Below are 14,940 nucleotides of genomic sequence, written 5' to 3'. Positions count from 1 at the left end.
TCCCAGAGATGCCCGGAATGAAGATAGCTGAGATGGCCGGAAACCTGAGTTCCGCCCAGAAGGGAATTTCCCAAGAAGCAAGCAAAGAAAGGATTGCCCTTGGCCCAACATGTTGAAGGGGAAAAGGGCTACTCGGGGGACGAAGGCCCCAGATCGGCCGGTCCTTGAAAACACCTCCCCAGTCCGACAGACTGGCAGGGAGGGACAGGAAGGAGCGCCCCCGAAAAGGCAGGGGGGGAAACGAAGCCACCATAGAAGGGACCAACAAGACTGTCGAGAGAGAACGATCTTGCGGTCGAGAGACAATGGAGACCTGTCCCACCGGAAGAGAATCACCAGTTGAAGAGGTCGGTGATGAAACTGGACAAATGGCACGGCCTCCACGGCCACCGCTATCCGACCCAGGACATCCATGCAAAAGCGAATGGAAACTGGAGCTCCAGGAGAGCGGTTGGACTTGTCCCGACTGACCATCCAACCAAAGTGAGACAAGGTCTGGAGGTTGTGACTAAGACTCACCAGGATCTGGGCCCTGGCTGGAGCTCTGACCAGGAGGTTGTCCAAGTAAGGAATCACGAAACAACTGTTGTCCGTAAAAGGGCTATCACAGGCACCAGGACTTTGGTAAAGGTCCGCAGAGAAGTGGTCAGACCGAAATGGAGAGCCACAATAGAAAAGGACCGTCCGGAACTGCAAAGCGGAGGTACCGCTGATGACCGGGAAACAATGAGATGTGGAGGCAGGCATCCTTGATGTCCATCGAGGAAAGAAAATTCCCCATGAACCAGGGATGCCAGCACCGAACGGAGAGACTCCATTCGGGAAGAAAGCAGAAGATGCTGGCTGAGATACTTGAGAACCAAGATTGGGTGAACAGAAACTCCTTTCTTAGGGGACCACAAAGAGGTTGGAATAAACCTCAAAAACATTCCCCTGAAGGACCAGGAGAATTACTCCCTGGATAAAAAAGGAGCTGGATCCTGAATGTGCGTGGTCCAGGCATCCCAGAAGTAAGAGGCGACCAGCCATCCGAGAAAGGTCTGCGGGTGGGGGCGACCCTTCAGACCAAGGAAGGCCTACGGGTGCCTGATGGGGCCACAAAACAGCCGGAACGGATAGCCGACCTCAGGGAGGGACAGGTCCGGAAGGAGGAAGCCCTCTTCCTGTGAAGGCGCCCGGCTGGACCCTTTGTTGGTACCCTTTGGTGGCACCAAAAGGTCCGCAGAACCCGAAGGAGGACTTACAACGGAAAGCGGTCCTGTGAGCCTTATCCAGAGGTAGTAAAGAACTCTTTTCTGCCCTGCACCTCACTTCCTGAAGGCGGCATCCACATTCCAGGCTTTAAGCCACATGGAGGGACGGTGGCTACCAGGTAGCTTGTGGCAAAGGCAGCCCAGTGGCTGCGCATGGAAGCAGAACACAGAAAATCTCCAGCTGCGGAGCATTGGAGAGCTAGATTAAATTCTCCAGAGGGATCTTGAAAACTACCCTGGTGGAGATGGGAGACCATACTGAAAGGGCCCTTGACACCCAGGCCGAAGCAAAAGCAGGAAGATCCTGCTGTCTAAAAGGCAAAGTTTGCCAAAGTCTCCACCTTCATGTCCGCTGGATCCTTGAAGGCAGCCGCATCAGCTAACGGCCAGGTAGGTGCCTTAGAGAGACGGGAGACAGGCAGATCCACAGTTGGAGAGGAGATCCACCGAGCAATGAGGTCCTTGGCGAAAGGATACCGCGCCTGAACCATCTTTGTTTCCTGAAACTTCTTGTCAGGGTGCCTCCAGGCAGATACCAGCAGGGCGTAAAATTCAGCGTGAGAGCTGAAGGTCTTGGGTGCCGGTCGGGCACGAAAAAAGGAGATTTCTGGAGCCACGTCCAAAGTTCCGGGGTCCTTTAGATGGAAGGTGTCTCTTATGGGCTAAACCAATGAGTACACCACATCAGGCATATCCGTGCGGTCCTCTGAGTCGGAGGCCGAATCAGAAACCTCATTCACAAATCCTCCGGATGGATGAGAACGATGTGATGCAGCCCTGGAGGTTGGGCACGATGAAAGGAAACTTCTGGAGCCACGTCCGAAGTTCCTGGGTTCTCTAGATGGAAGGTGTCTCTTATGGCTAAGACCAATGAGTGCCCCATGTTCGACATATCCGTGCGGTCCTCTGAAACAGAGGCCGACTCGGAACTTCATCCACAAGTTCTCCAGGTGAATGGGAACGTGTGAGGCGCCCGTGGAAGCGGGAGAGACTGACCAGGTACGCGGGTCTGGAGAGCCAGAGCGGCGACCATGGGAGCGTCCTCTAGGGGAGCGACACTTGCTACAGGGTGGAGTAACGGGGCGATGACTGTAAGGGGAGCGCCAGTGCCTGCCAGAAGACTCGGATGATGAGTCAAATGAAAAACACCCCTATGACGCTGTGAGAGCGACAGTATAGGGGAAGAGCGGGACCCTCCAGAGGGCCTCTCCAATGCAGTCACCACATAACAGGAGATCTGAGCCAAGTCGGATATAGACTGGGGGAGGGAGATAACCCAGGCTGGAGGGGTGGCCGAACCCACCGGGTCTGGAAGACAACCGGGGTAGAATAGCAGGGGGGTTTGGGGGAACAGTGGAGCAGGCAGAACAAGTGGTTCAGCAGAACCAGACAATTTTAGTTACAGCTTTTACAGATGAGTGGCTAACACTGCAGTTAACTTTTTAGAGGGAGGAACAGTTCTGGGTACGGACATAGTAAAAAATAACTCTCTCACCCAAGTCTGTGTCCCCAGGGCAGCTGCTGTGAGGAAGACTCCTACTCTAGGTCAGTCATAGAGGAGAGAAATGCCAGCCAGTGGCAAGAGAGGGGCGTGCTAGGAGCAGGGCGCCTGACTGATTGGCCCCTGCCACCCATATGCGCGCACACAGCGCTGATTGGTGGCCAGTTCACACCATGCAGAAGCTCCGGCAGCCCTGGTGGGCGGAGCTAAAGCGCACCGGCCGCCGAAGAACAAAGAAATATTAATGGCGCCCGCTCCCTGCGCACATGCGAATGCATATGTGCTCGCGGTGAACGGAACCGGCAAAGACGCCACCGGCAGCCGCCGCTGCCGAAAGTGAAAGTAAGACGGGCGCAATGTGCGCCCGTAGAGAATAAAAAGTGACGGCGCGGCTGCCGAAGGGAGCCGCATTAATAACAGTGTCCCACACACAAGTGTGTAATAAACTGTGCCCCACACATAAGTGGCCAGTGAGAAACTGTGCCCCACACGTTACACTGCTCGCCCCAGTTATAAAGAATAACCCCTGTCCAGCCAACCCCTCATTAAAAGTGGTCCAAAAACTGAGGGTCTCCAGAGGTTGCAAATCTGCACCTGAGGAAAAAAGGGGGAAAAATACTCACCTCAGTCAGAAGAACTTACCTCATGAAGTCTTCAGCCAGCATTGTCACTTGCAGCAAGCCAAGCTCAAAGCGAGGCGAACAGGGAGGTAGGGGGACCCGGACCCATGAGGTACAACCCCAGGCGCTGACCGTTGGCGAGAGGGGGTTAACAGTACATCCAAGATGCCTGCCTGCCCCCTCAATCGCAATGGGGAAACAGTGAACCGCAGTTCCTGAGTACCCACCTGAAAACAGGAAAGAAAACGGAATAAAAAAAATAAAAAAAAACTAACACATCCCTAAATCTAGGAAAATAATAAAACATAAGACCTGGTCTGGAGAGAACTCCAGACCATGTCCACCTCCTTAAGACACTAAGCTAAAACTGATTACCTCAGGTGCCTATGGGCGGGTATACCCTGCTGGAAGGAGCAGACTTTTCTTGTTGCCATAGTGTCAAGCCTCCTAGAGACAGCAGCATACACCCATTGTCTGTGTCCCCCAATGGAGCCGACAGAGAAATACACTACGTAAATAGTCATGTAACTAGACCCTACTCTACATATTAGACACCCATCTGATTACTACTGGAAGACCTTATATTTGTTTGGGGGTGTATTATTCATATGTAAGGACAAAAGAAAGACGGACCTAAAGAAAGCTAAGAGGGAAGGCTCAAAGCGGAACATCTGAACTTATCACATTACAAAAGTTAAGAGAGTGGAGACTTGGTGTAAATTTAGAAGCTACCTAAGGGGCGGAGCTATAAAAAGTGAGGGGGCAAATATTTTCTCATAGTCCTCTCTTTTCTGATCACTGGCTATAACAGCATTTATATGGACTCTTGGCAGCCATCTTTGCTCCTTTATCCAGAAGTGCAATAATGTTTGGTCTTGGTAAGATACTTCGGTTACTTAAATGATTAAAGGGGTATTCCGCCCCTAGACATCTTATCCCCTATCCAAAGGATAGGGGATAAGATGTCAGATCGCTGCGGTCCCGCTGCTGGGGACCCCCGGGATCCCCGCTGCGGCACCGCGCTATTACAGCACAGAGCGAGTTGGCTCTGTGCGTAACGACGGGCGATACGGGGGACGGAGCAGCGTGACGTCATGGCGCCGCCCCTCGTGACATCACAGCCCGTCCCCTTAATATGACCGCCACACCCCCTCCCGTAGACTTGTATTGAAAGGGGCGGGCCGTGACATCACGAGGGGCGGAGCCGTGACGTAACGATGCTCCGGCCCCTGTAACGCCCATCATTATGTGCAGAGCGAACTCGCTCTGTGCTGTAATGATAGCACGGTGCCGCAGCGGGGATCCCGGGGGTCCCCAGCAGCGGGACCGCGGCGATCTGACATCTTATCCCCTATCCTTTGGATAGGGGATAAGATGTCTAGGGGCAGAATACCCCTTTAAGTTAGCTCATTTATAATATGGACGAAATTATATCATGTAGATGAGCTGTGCTGGCTCTTTATTCTCTAGGTTAAGATTGTAAAGATCGTATATAGACCACTCCTCCTCCTACTGCAGATGAATGGCGAGCGTCTTATCCAAATCAGTGCATTCACATGATGCATATAACAGTCAACGAGATCCTTCTCTGCTCCACTATTTTAAATTAGATTTGATTATATTATACTAGATTTTTGCCCATTTGGTGTAACTTTATGTGAGGTTCTATTTTCAGAGTAATACCAATAGGATATCTTAACTGACCGAGTCTGTGGCCAAGTTTGCTGTTGGTATACTGAAACGTAGTTACCAACTAAACTTATTGATGTGTGATCAATATTTTATACACACACATTCATATCAGACACTATAAAACATTTTTAAAGGGAGATTATGTGTCCTACGTAATTACAAAAAAAGGGGGGGGGGGAAGAACAAAGTAACACTGAAATGACATCAGCACACTAAATTTAATACTACAAGTAAACAATACTTTATTGTATACAAACGACCTCCTGCAAACACTAGTTGCACTAGAGAGGGAAAACACAAACAATTAAGATGGGCTCACTAAGAGCCTGAGCACAACCCTAGGGAGGGGTCATGAACCCCCTCTCCTAGAGACTGGCTCCCCTCCAATAATTAATTACTGGTACTCTACTCCATCCAGGCTATGTACAATATAGACACAATATATTTGCAGGACACCACAGGGAATAATGACTTAATATCTCAGTTATAATAAAGAATACCAATAATAGCAGCAAATAAACTACAACTCTAATTCCCAACTTTTATTGCCACAATCCCGTTATACTTGCAATCATGTGCATAGGAAGCAAGCGTCCCCCAGACTGGAGCAAAATAAATCATGATGTGAAAATAAGGATGAGGCCACAGAGGACCCTACGTAATTAGGCTCCAGTGTCGAAGATATTTCCCGACAACTGTTACCTATTGTAAGTTTACCGAAAATAGTAATCACTTTGGAGCATAACTTACTTAATCTGTCTGCGGATTAAACCAGCAGATACTTGTGCAGACTTCCTGCGTGTACGTGGAGTTTGTGGTTCCCCATCATCGTGCCCTTCTGTTGACCTGTTAGAAAAAATAATTACGATACAAGAATAAGATTTAAGCCATTAGCACAAAATCTGAGTTTCAGGGTATGTTTACACATTTAGGAATTGTTATAGACAAAAAAAAAAACAGACAAAACAATAAATCTGATGAGAATCAAACCAATCTCATCCACATGTGGCTTTTCTGGCAGAATTCCCTACAGTGCCAGGGTCTGATTTGCAGCAGAATTATCCTTTGTCTATAGTTTACAATGAAGGAATTTAAAGGGGAACTCCAGTACATAACATTTTATTGTCTATTCACCTGCCTGCTGGGACCTCCCCCTCCAAACTCCTGCCCAGAGCCCTGGTGTTCTGAATATCTGTGTGTGACCGCCTCTAACCTCTTGCATGGAGCGCCCGTGGTCGACGTGCCTCCTCCATGCATCTCTATTGGAGAGCCAAAGATACAGCTTTGTGCAGTGGTTGGCAGTCTACTTACATGGAGGAAAGCTGGGGCGCCAGGCGGGAGATTGTACAATCATAACCTTATCCCCTAACCTGTGACTAGGGGATATGATGTTATGTACCGGAACTCCTCATTTAAAATAAGCCTTAAAGCAGCTTTAAATTAAATTTCATTTATTTTAATTGCCAAGATTATCCTAAAGAAAGGTCTACGTAGAAGGAGAGGAAACTCCAGCTCACCACGCCCAGACAGTTGGAGCAACGGATCTACGTCACCAGACTGCGTCGGCCACAAGCAAATTAGAAAACAAGAGACAACAATCCGACTCTGCAGATAACAGTTTTTATCTGCAAAGCTGGATCGTCTCTTCTTTTCTAAAGAAAGGTCTAGTTCCACTTAACTTAATTGTTAAATCACCTTTTAGAAGAGTTGGTAACTTGCTTTGGCGTGCAATTCTGTTTCTGTGGCGTTTTGGGCTTCACCTTTTCTGTAAGTTTTCTACCATTGATCACTTCAGTCCTAAAAGGAAGGAAACCAAAAATTAACCAAACTTTGTATTTGATGGGTGTCACTGTAAGTCGCCTCACTTGTAGCTTTCACTTACTGAGATTTCCTTGAGTTTTCCTCTTCAGGTGGTGCAGGTTTTCGTGGTGTGAGCCTCAAACGAATTCTTGTACCCGACTGGTCCTGTAAAGGTTCGAGGGAAAAAAAGCAGGAATCGAGAGACAAGTCTTCATCTGTCAGCATCTTCTTCGGAGGGGAGTCTGGGAGTCCAGAAAAAGCAACTCTACGTTTGGGAGCAGCTGGTTCCAGAGCCTTGATATCACCAACCAACATAGAATCTCTCTCGGTCGGCAACCTGTTTTGAGACTTTAGGGGGCCTAAGGAAGGAAAAACAAAGTCTATGAAATCCAGTTCTTTTGATATTTTATAATTAAACTGCACTCTCTGGAGGACCTGACGAATAGGGCCAAATACACACACAAAAATAAATATAAATTATAATATAATAGATATATATATACACACATACACACACACACACACAGTTCAATTGGGTCTGATGTGGATTTTACGTGGTAGAAAACTTGCGGGTAACCCAGTGTTTTACAAACAGTGTGTCTCCAGCTGTTGCAAAACTACAACTCCCAGCATGACTGGACAGCCAGCGGCTGTCCTGGTATGCTGCGAGTTGCAGTTTTGCAACAGCTGGATACACATTGTCTGGAAAACACTGGGGCAAACCAGTACACGTGAATGTATTCTGAACTGGTTATCCAGCACTAGAAAAAAAACTGAACTGTACCACATTTGTCTGCAAGTCCCACTGAAGGGAGCAGAGTCAAGTTGTAATACCACACACAACCTGCAGACAGGTGTGGTGCCGTTTCAGGAAAAAATTAGGTCTCTTTCTCTGGATAACCCCTTAAATAATGCATACAGCAAACACAGGCTGTAAATATAATGTATCCTAGAGCTGGGCGGTATGACCAAATATGTGTATCACAGTATTTTTGTAACTTATGGCAGTTCCACAGTATCCCTATGCCCAGTCTGCAAATGATCAACAAAATAAAACTTTAACGCACCTTCCTACGTCTGCCTCACGGTCTTCCTGGGGACGGGTACGTCTGAGAGCAGTCAGCCTATCACCGGCCACAGCGATGTCCCACCTCGGCCGGTGATAAGCTGGCCGGCTTCTTACATAACCGTACGCTCAACCTATCACCAGCCGAGGCGGAACATCGCTGCGGCTGGTGATAGGCTGACGGCTCTCAGACGTTCCCATCCCCAGGAAGCAGGTCTGGACCGACGGGGGAAGGGGCGTTTAAAAATCTCCTTTTAACACTTACCGTAAAATCTCTCTTTCTCAAAGCATTGGGGGACACAGACCGTGGGTGTATGCTGCTGTCTCTAGGAGGTGTGACACTATAGTAATTTAAAAAAAAAAAAAAAAAAAAAAAATCAGCTCCGCCCAGCAGGATATATCCGCCTCCAGGCCCTGAGCTAATCAATTTTAGTTCCAGAGCAATAGGAGAGGACCGACGGGTCAAAAGAAGACCCAAACTGTCTGAGAACCAGATGAAAAAATACAACTGAACACACCCTCTGACAGAGAACCGGAGAAAAAAAAAAAAAAGGGTGGGAGCTGTCCCCCAATGGATCCTTCGAGAAAGATTTTACGGAAAGTAAACAAAAATCTCCTTTTCTCTATCGGCTCCATTGGGGGACACAGACCGTGGGACGTACCAAAGCCGTCCCTTGGGTGGGCAGATAAGCAGTCAGGCAGACGGCCGTTCCACTGCCGCCTGCAACACTTTACGGCCCAGACTAGCATAAGCCGATACGAAGGTATGAACCCGGTAGAACCTCGAGAAAGTGTGCAAAGACGACCAGGTAGCCGCCTTGCAAATTTGCGAGGCCGAGGCTCTGTTCTGGAGAACCCAGGATGCCCCAACAGAACGGGTAGACTATGCCACAACCCTGAAAGGAGGAATCTTCCCCTTACAGCGATAGACTTCCGAAAAAGGCAGACCGAATCCACCGAGAAATGGTGGCCTTGGAAGCAGATTGTCCCTTACGACGACCTTCCGTGAGGACGAAAAAGGAATCACACTGATGAAGTAAAAGAGAGATAGGACCTAACAGCCCGAACTACATCCAGTTTGTGGAGTAAATGCTCCTTAGGATGAGAAGGAGCGGGACAAAAAAAAAAAAAAGACAGGAGGACGTTGTCCTCATTGAGATGAAAAGCCGAAACCACCTTAGGCAAAAAGGAAGGATCGGGCAGGAAAACAGCCTTGTCCTGGTGGACCACCAAAACGGAGAACGGCAGGAGAGAGCCGCCAATTCAGACACCCTCCGGATGGAGTTGATAGCAACAAGAAATTCCACCTTCCAAGAAAGGAGGCGCAGACACACCTCTCTAAGGGGCTTAAAGGGTGCACCCTGGAGGGCACTCAGAACCAGATTCAAGTCCCAAGGGGGAGAGGGTGATCGGTAAGGGGGGAAAGCAGCGCCACTCCTTGAAGGAAGGTCCGGACATGAGAAATAGAAGCCAGAGGACGCTGGAAAAGAAAAGGCCGAAACCTGACCCTTAAGGGAACTGAGAGACAACCCCAGTTCCAAACCAGACTGCAAAAGGAGAGAAGACGGGGAACCGAGAAAGTCACAGGAGACAGGACCTGAGCTTCACACCAGCGAAAATAAGATCGCCAAGTACGGTGGTAAATTTTTGCCGAGGAGGGCTTACGAGCACTGAGCATGGTGAGAAAGACTTTGGAAGAGAACCCGCGGGCCCTCAAAACCGCGGTCTCAACCGCCACGCCGTCAAATGCAGCGACTGTAAATTGGGGTGGCAAAGAGGACCCTGTGAGCAGGTCCGGACGAAGCGGAAGGCGCAGCGGAGCGTCGTCCAGGAGCCTGACTACGTCGGCGTACCACAACCTTTGGGGCCAATCTGGAGCTACCAGAATGACGGAAACATCCTCCGCTTTGAGCTTCCTCAGAACTCTGGGATGGAGCGGAAGGAGAGGGAACAGGTAGGGTAAACCCCGCCCAAAATCACTAGGAATCACTAGGGCGTCCACGGCTAGAGCCTGAGGGTCCTGGAACTTGGACACAAAAGGAAGGATCTTCCGATTGTGCTGAGACGCGAAGAGGTCCACGTCTGGAATGCCCCAGAGGTCGCAGACACCCAGAATGTGAAACGGCGAAATGGCCGGAACCTTGCTTTCCGCCCAGATGAGAATCTTTGTCACCTCGGGCATGGCTGCCGAGCTGCGTGCCGTGGCATTGTCCAACTGGACGCGGACAGGACGGGACCGAAGCCGAGACTCCCAAAGAAAAAAAAGACAAGGAAGAATCGCCCGTAGTTCCAATATGTTTATAGGAAAATGGTTTATCCAAAATGGTTTATCGGAAGAAGGGCTTCTCGGGGAGACCAGAGCCCATGAACAGTCCAATCCCCGAACACACCGCCCCAGCCCGACAGACTGGCATCCGTTGCAACTACCTGCCAGAGAAGGGGAAGAAATGACCTCCCCTGAAGGGGGGAGCGGAGCCACCAGAGCAGAGACTGATGGATCCTGGAGGGAGAACAATCTTGCGATCGAGGGACAGAGGAGATCTGTCCCATTGGGGGAAGAATCACCAGCTGAAGAGGGCGGTAATGAAACTGGGCAAAGGGTACGGCCTCCATGGCCGCCACCATCCGACCCAGGACTTTCATACAAGTGCGGATGGAAACTGGGACCTGAGTCCGAAGGGAGCGGACTCCTGACATAAGAGTCAGACGTTTGACTGGCGGAAGGCTAATTCAGGCATGGGCCATGTTGAAGTGAAGTCCCAAGAAGATCAGAGACTAGTTGGGAGAGAGGACGGACTTGTCCCGGTTGACCACCCACCTGAAGCGATCCAGAATGTGAAGAGTGATCCAGAGTCTGGGCTCTGGTGGGAGCCTTGATGAGAAGGTTGTCCAGGTAGGGTATCACCGAGACTCCCCTCAACCGCAACAGGGCCATCACTGGCGCAAGGATCTTGGTAACGACCCGAGGAGCCGTGGCCAGGCCAAAGGGGAGGGCTACGAATTGAAAATGCCCCTCCGGAACCGCAAAGCGGAGATACCGATGATGGCCTAGAAATATTTGCACATGAAGGTAGGCATCCTTGATGTCCACCGAAGGAAGAAACTCCTCTTGTTCTAGGGATGCCACTACCGAACGGAGAGATTCCATTAGGAAGTGGCAGATGAGAAGAGGACGGTTGAGACGCTTGAGGTCTAGGATTGGTCGTACAGAACCGTCCTTCTTGGGGACCACAAAAAGAATGGAATAGGAACCCCGAAAAACGTTCCCCTGGAGAAAACGGGAACGATAACCCCTTGGAGAAGTAGAGACTGGAGAGCCTCTTGAGAACGGGGGGCCCGGGATCGAAAAAAGCGATCCCTCGGGAGGGAGGCGAATTCGATTCGGTAAACGTTGGACACCACGTCCCTGACCAAGGAGTCCTGAATGTGTGTGGTCCAGATGTCTCGAAAAAGTAGAGACGACCTCCCACCCGAGAAAAAACTGCGGGTGGGGGCTTCACTTGATGCGGAAGCGGGTTTGCGGTTGCCCGATTTGGTTACAAACCGTCCGGAACAGTTGGTGTCCGACTTTCAAGGCGGGCACGCCCGTAACGAAGGAGCCTTCTTGTCCCGCGAAGGCGCCTGCTCAGACCCCTTGCTGGGGCCAAGGGTCCGAAAGGAAGAGGACTTCCTTTGGGAAGTGGAGCACGCCTTGTTTTGAGGTCTTCAGTCAGCTTTTGTCGCCTGCATCACGCCTAGCTGCTATGCGCGAGCGAGGCAAGCAGGGGAATAGGGGGACCCGGACCCATGAGGTACCAACCGTTGGCGGGGGGGGGGGGGGGGCGAACAGCGCATATACGCAATCTCTGTGCCCCCTTACTCGCAATAGGGAAACAGGGAACCGGAGTCCCTGAGTCCCCACCTGAAAACAAGAAAGAAAAAGGAATAAAAAAAACTAACACGTCCCTATACTAGGAACACAAAAACAAAAAAAATCAGAAGACCTGGTCTGGAGAATTCCAGCCCATGTCCACCTCCTGCAAGACACTAAACTAAAACGGATTAGCTCAGGGCCTGGAGGCAGGTATATCCTGCTGGGAGGAGCCGACTTTTTTTTTTTTTTTTTATTACCATAGTGTCACACCTCCTAGAGACAGCAGCATACACCCACGTTCTGTGTCCCCCAATAGAGCCGATAGAGAAAGTTTATTTTGTTTATCTTTTGCAGCCCGGGCACAGTGATACCGCGTAAAGTATCACAGTCAGCGGTGGCGGCCCGCAACAAACAGGAGGACGAGGAGGGCAGTGCTTGAGGGTGATATGTGAGTATTTACCCCGATGGGGACATTGTAGCGCTGGGCTGATAATTTATTGCCGAGGGGGGAGGGGCCCAACCGTTATTGCGGTATGGGAAAAATTCATATTGTGCAGCACAAAAATTTTGGTGTGAACCGGTATACCGCCCAGCACTAATATATCTTCAAAAACTTACTGTTCAAATGCAGCTTTTTCCTGGCTCCGGGGGTGACCGTTCCATTGGATATCCTCTGTGCTCCTCTATCTTTGCAATGAGAACTTTTTGAGGCGGAATGTCGAGATTCTATTTCGGCCTCATTTTTTGGTGCCTTGGTTGCACTGCGGGTGATCTGTCTGGTTTCAACCACATCTCCCTCCATTGAGAAGAACTGGGGCCTCGGTAAGGTTTTATCGGATACAGGGCCATAATTATTCACAGCATTTCCCCCTTTACTTTCCAAGAGACTGGAGGTCACTGGTTTGAATGTCTTCCCATCCCAGGATAACTGGACATATAGGACATTTCCAGACTTATTTTCTTCAGGAAAAGGATCATGAGGCTTTAGCTGCATTATCTAGAGAAACATTTTACATTACTATAAACCTTTTTCATTCATACAGTTTATATATTCTCAAGTACCCAGTAACTACATAAGCACAGAAAGAGTCTCACTGTTCCTGCTATACGACTCCCTATGGCAGTGTTTTCCAACCAGTGTGCCTCCACCTGTTTGTGACAGAGGGAAGAGGGTATGCTTGGTGGGGGGCGGAGGTGAGTGACGGAGGGAACGGGGTATGCGGCGGGCGTAGCGCCGCATGGCGCTAAGTTATAGTTCATCTACACAGGGTGCCTCCAGCTGTTTGTGACAGGGGGAACGGGGTATGCGGCGGTGGCGGGCGTAGCGCCGCATGGCGCTAAGTTATAGTTCAGGGTGCCTCCAGCTGTTTCACTACTACAACTCCCAGCATGCCCGACAGCCAATAGATGTCAGGGCAAGCTGGGAGTTGTAGTGGTGAAACAGCTGGAGGCACCCTGTGTAGATGAACTAAGGGCAGAAGTCCCCCCCAGCAGTCATCAGTGACGTGGTGCCTGCTGGGGAAATCTGCATGGTAGTGAGCATGCTACCAGGCAGACAAAATGTTATTTTTAATATAGTTAATAAATAAAAAAAAAATAAAAGCAGGGAGGGGGTTAGGGATAGATGTGCAATAGGCAGGGACAGAAAAAAATTATATTAATTATATTATATTAATATATATATATATATATATATATATATAAATATATATATATATATATATATATAAATATATATATATATATATATATATAAATATATATATATATATATATATAAATATATATATATATATATATAAATATATATATATATATATATAAATATATATATATATATATAAATATATATATATATATAAATATATATATATATAAATATATATATATATATATATAAATATATATATATATATAAATATATATATAAATATATATATATATATATATATATAAATAAATATATATATATATATATATAAATAAATATATATATATATATATATAAATAAATATATATATATATATATATATATATATATATATATATATATATATATATATATATATATATATATATATAAATAAATATATATATATATAAATAAATATATATATATATAAATATATATATATATATATATATATATATATATATAAATAAATATATATATATATATATATATATATATATATATATATATATATATATATATATATATATAATGGTGGGAGCTACCCTTTAAAACGGGGGCGTATGGATACGCCCGCCATCCTTAACAGGTTAAAGTCCTCAAGGAATTACAGTCCCCGCCGTTAGCCAGTTGGGGACCGTATCGGGATGCCTGCTGAAATTCAGCAGGCATCCCGGCACATCGCCGAGGGTGGGTCCTGAGACACCCCCACCCCCCCTTCAGATTTTGCCATTTATGAAATTTTAGAAAATTGCTGCTCTACTTTGAAGCCCTCTAATATTTTCAAAAAGTAAAAATATATGTCCATTTTATGATGCCAACATAAAGTGGACATATCGTATATGTGAATAAAAATAAAAATTGGAATATCCATTTTCCTTACAAGCAGAGAGCTTCAAAGTCAGAAAAATGCTAAATTTTCTAAATTTTCATGACATTTTGGGATTTTTCACCAAGAAAGGATGCAAGTAACGCCGAAAATTTACCACCAAAATAAATTAGAATATGTCTCGAAAAAACAATCTCAGAATCAGAATATTCGGTAAAAGCGTTTTAGAGTTATTAATGCTTAAAGTGACGGTGGTCAGAATTGCGAAAAAGGGCTCAGTCCTTAAGGGGTTAAAGGGTTTGTACAAAGAGTAACACTTCTCATATTTCATACAACCGTTGTGGATGTCTTTTCTGCATAGCTGCTTGCAGGACAAAGGAAGATTGCTCCTTTCTGTAGATTTTAATATCAGACATTTTTCGATGTTTTCAAGGAGATGCCATCTACACAGAAGCCAGGGAAGCAGTCCCCCCCCCGCCCCCTCGCCATGACCAATATTTCATAGTATGTCCTAACGTTAATCCATAAATATTTAAAGGGGTTTATCCAGTAATAGAAAAACAGCTAATTTCCTTCAAAAACAGCACCCTGTCCGTTCCCAGGTTGTGTGTTGTATTGTGGTTCAGTTCTAT

At 47.4% G+C, this 14,940-nt stretch overlaps 1 protein-coding gene across 3 annotated transcripts in view; it reads right to left on the bottom strand.

Moving 5' to 3' along the window:
• Positions 1-14,940, bottom strand: part of ORC1 (origin recognition complex subunit 1) — an 80,751-nt gene that overhangs the window by 39,255 nt on the left and 26,556 nt on the right. For all 3 annotated transcript variants that reach the window (XM_056532232.1, XM_056532231.1, XM_056532233.1), the window contains 4 exons: positions 12,404-12,782; positions 6,949-7,225; positions 6,762-6,863; positions 5,817-5,912 (listed from right to left, as the gene is read on the bottom strand). In XM_056532232.1, the coding sequence (XP_056388207.1) occupies positions 5,817-5,912; positions 6,762-6,863; positions 6,949-7,225; positions 12,404-12,782 (854 nt within the window). The remainder of the gene's footprint in view (positions 1-5,816; positions 5,913-6,761; positions 6,864-6,948; positions 7,226-12,403; positions 12,783-14,940) is intronic.

This window comes from Hyla sarda, chromosome 7 (assembly GCF_029499605.1).
Source record: "Hyla sarda isolate aHylSar1 chromosome 7, aHylSar1.hap1, whole genome shotgun sequence".
Lineage (NCBI taxonomy): Eukaryota > Metazoa > Chordata > Amphibia > Anura > Hylidae > Hyla > Hyla sarda.
The sequence above is the reverse complement of the archived record's forward strand: the minus strand, read 5'-3'. Positions and strand labels throughout refer to the sequence as shown.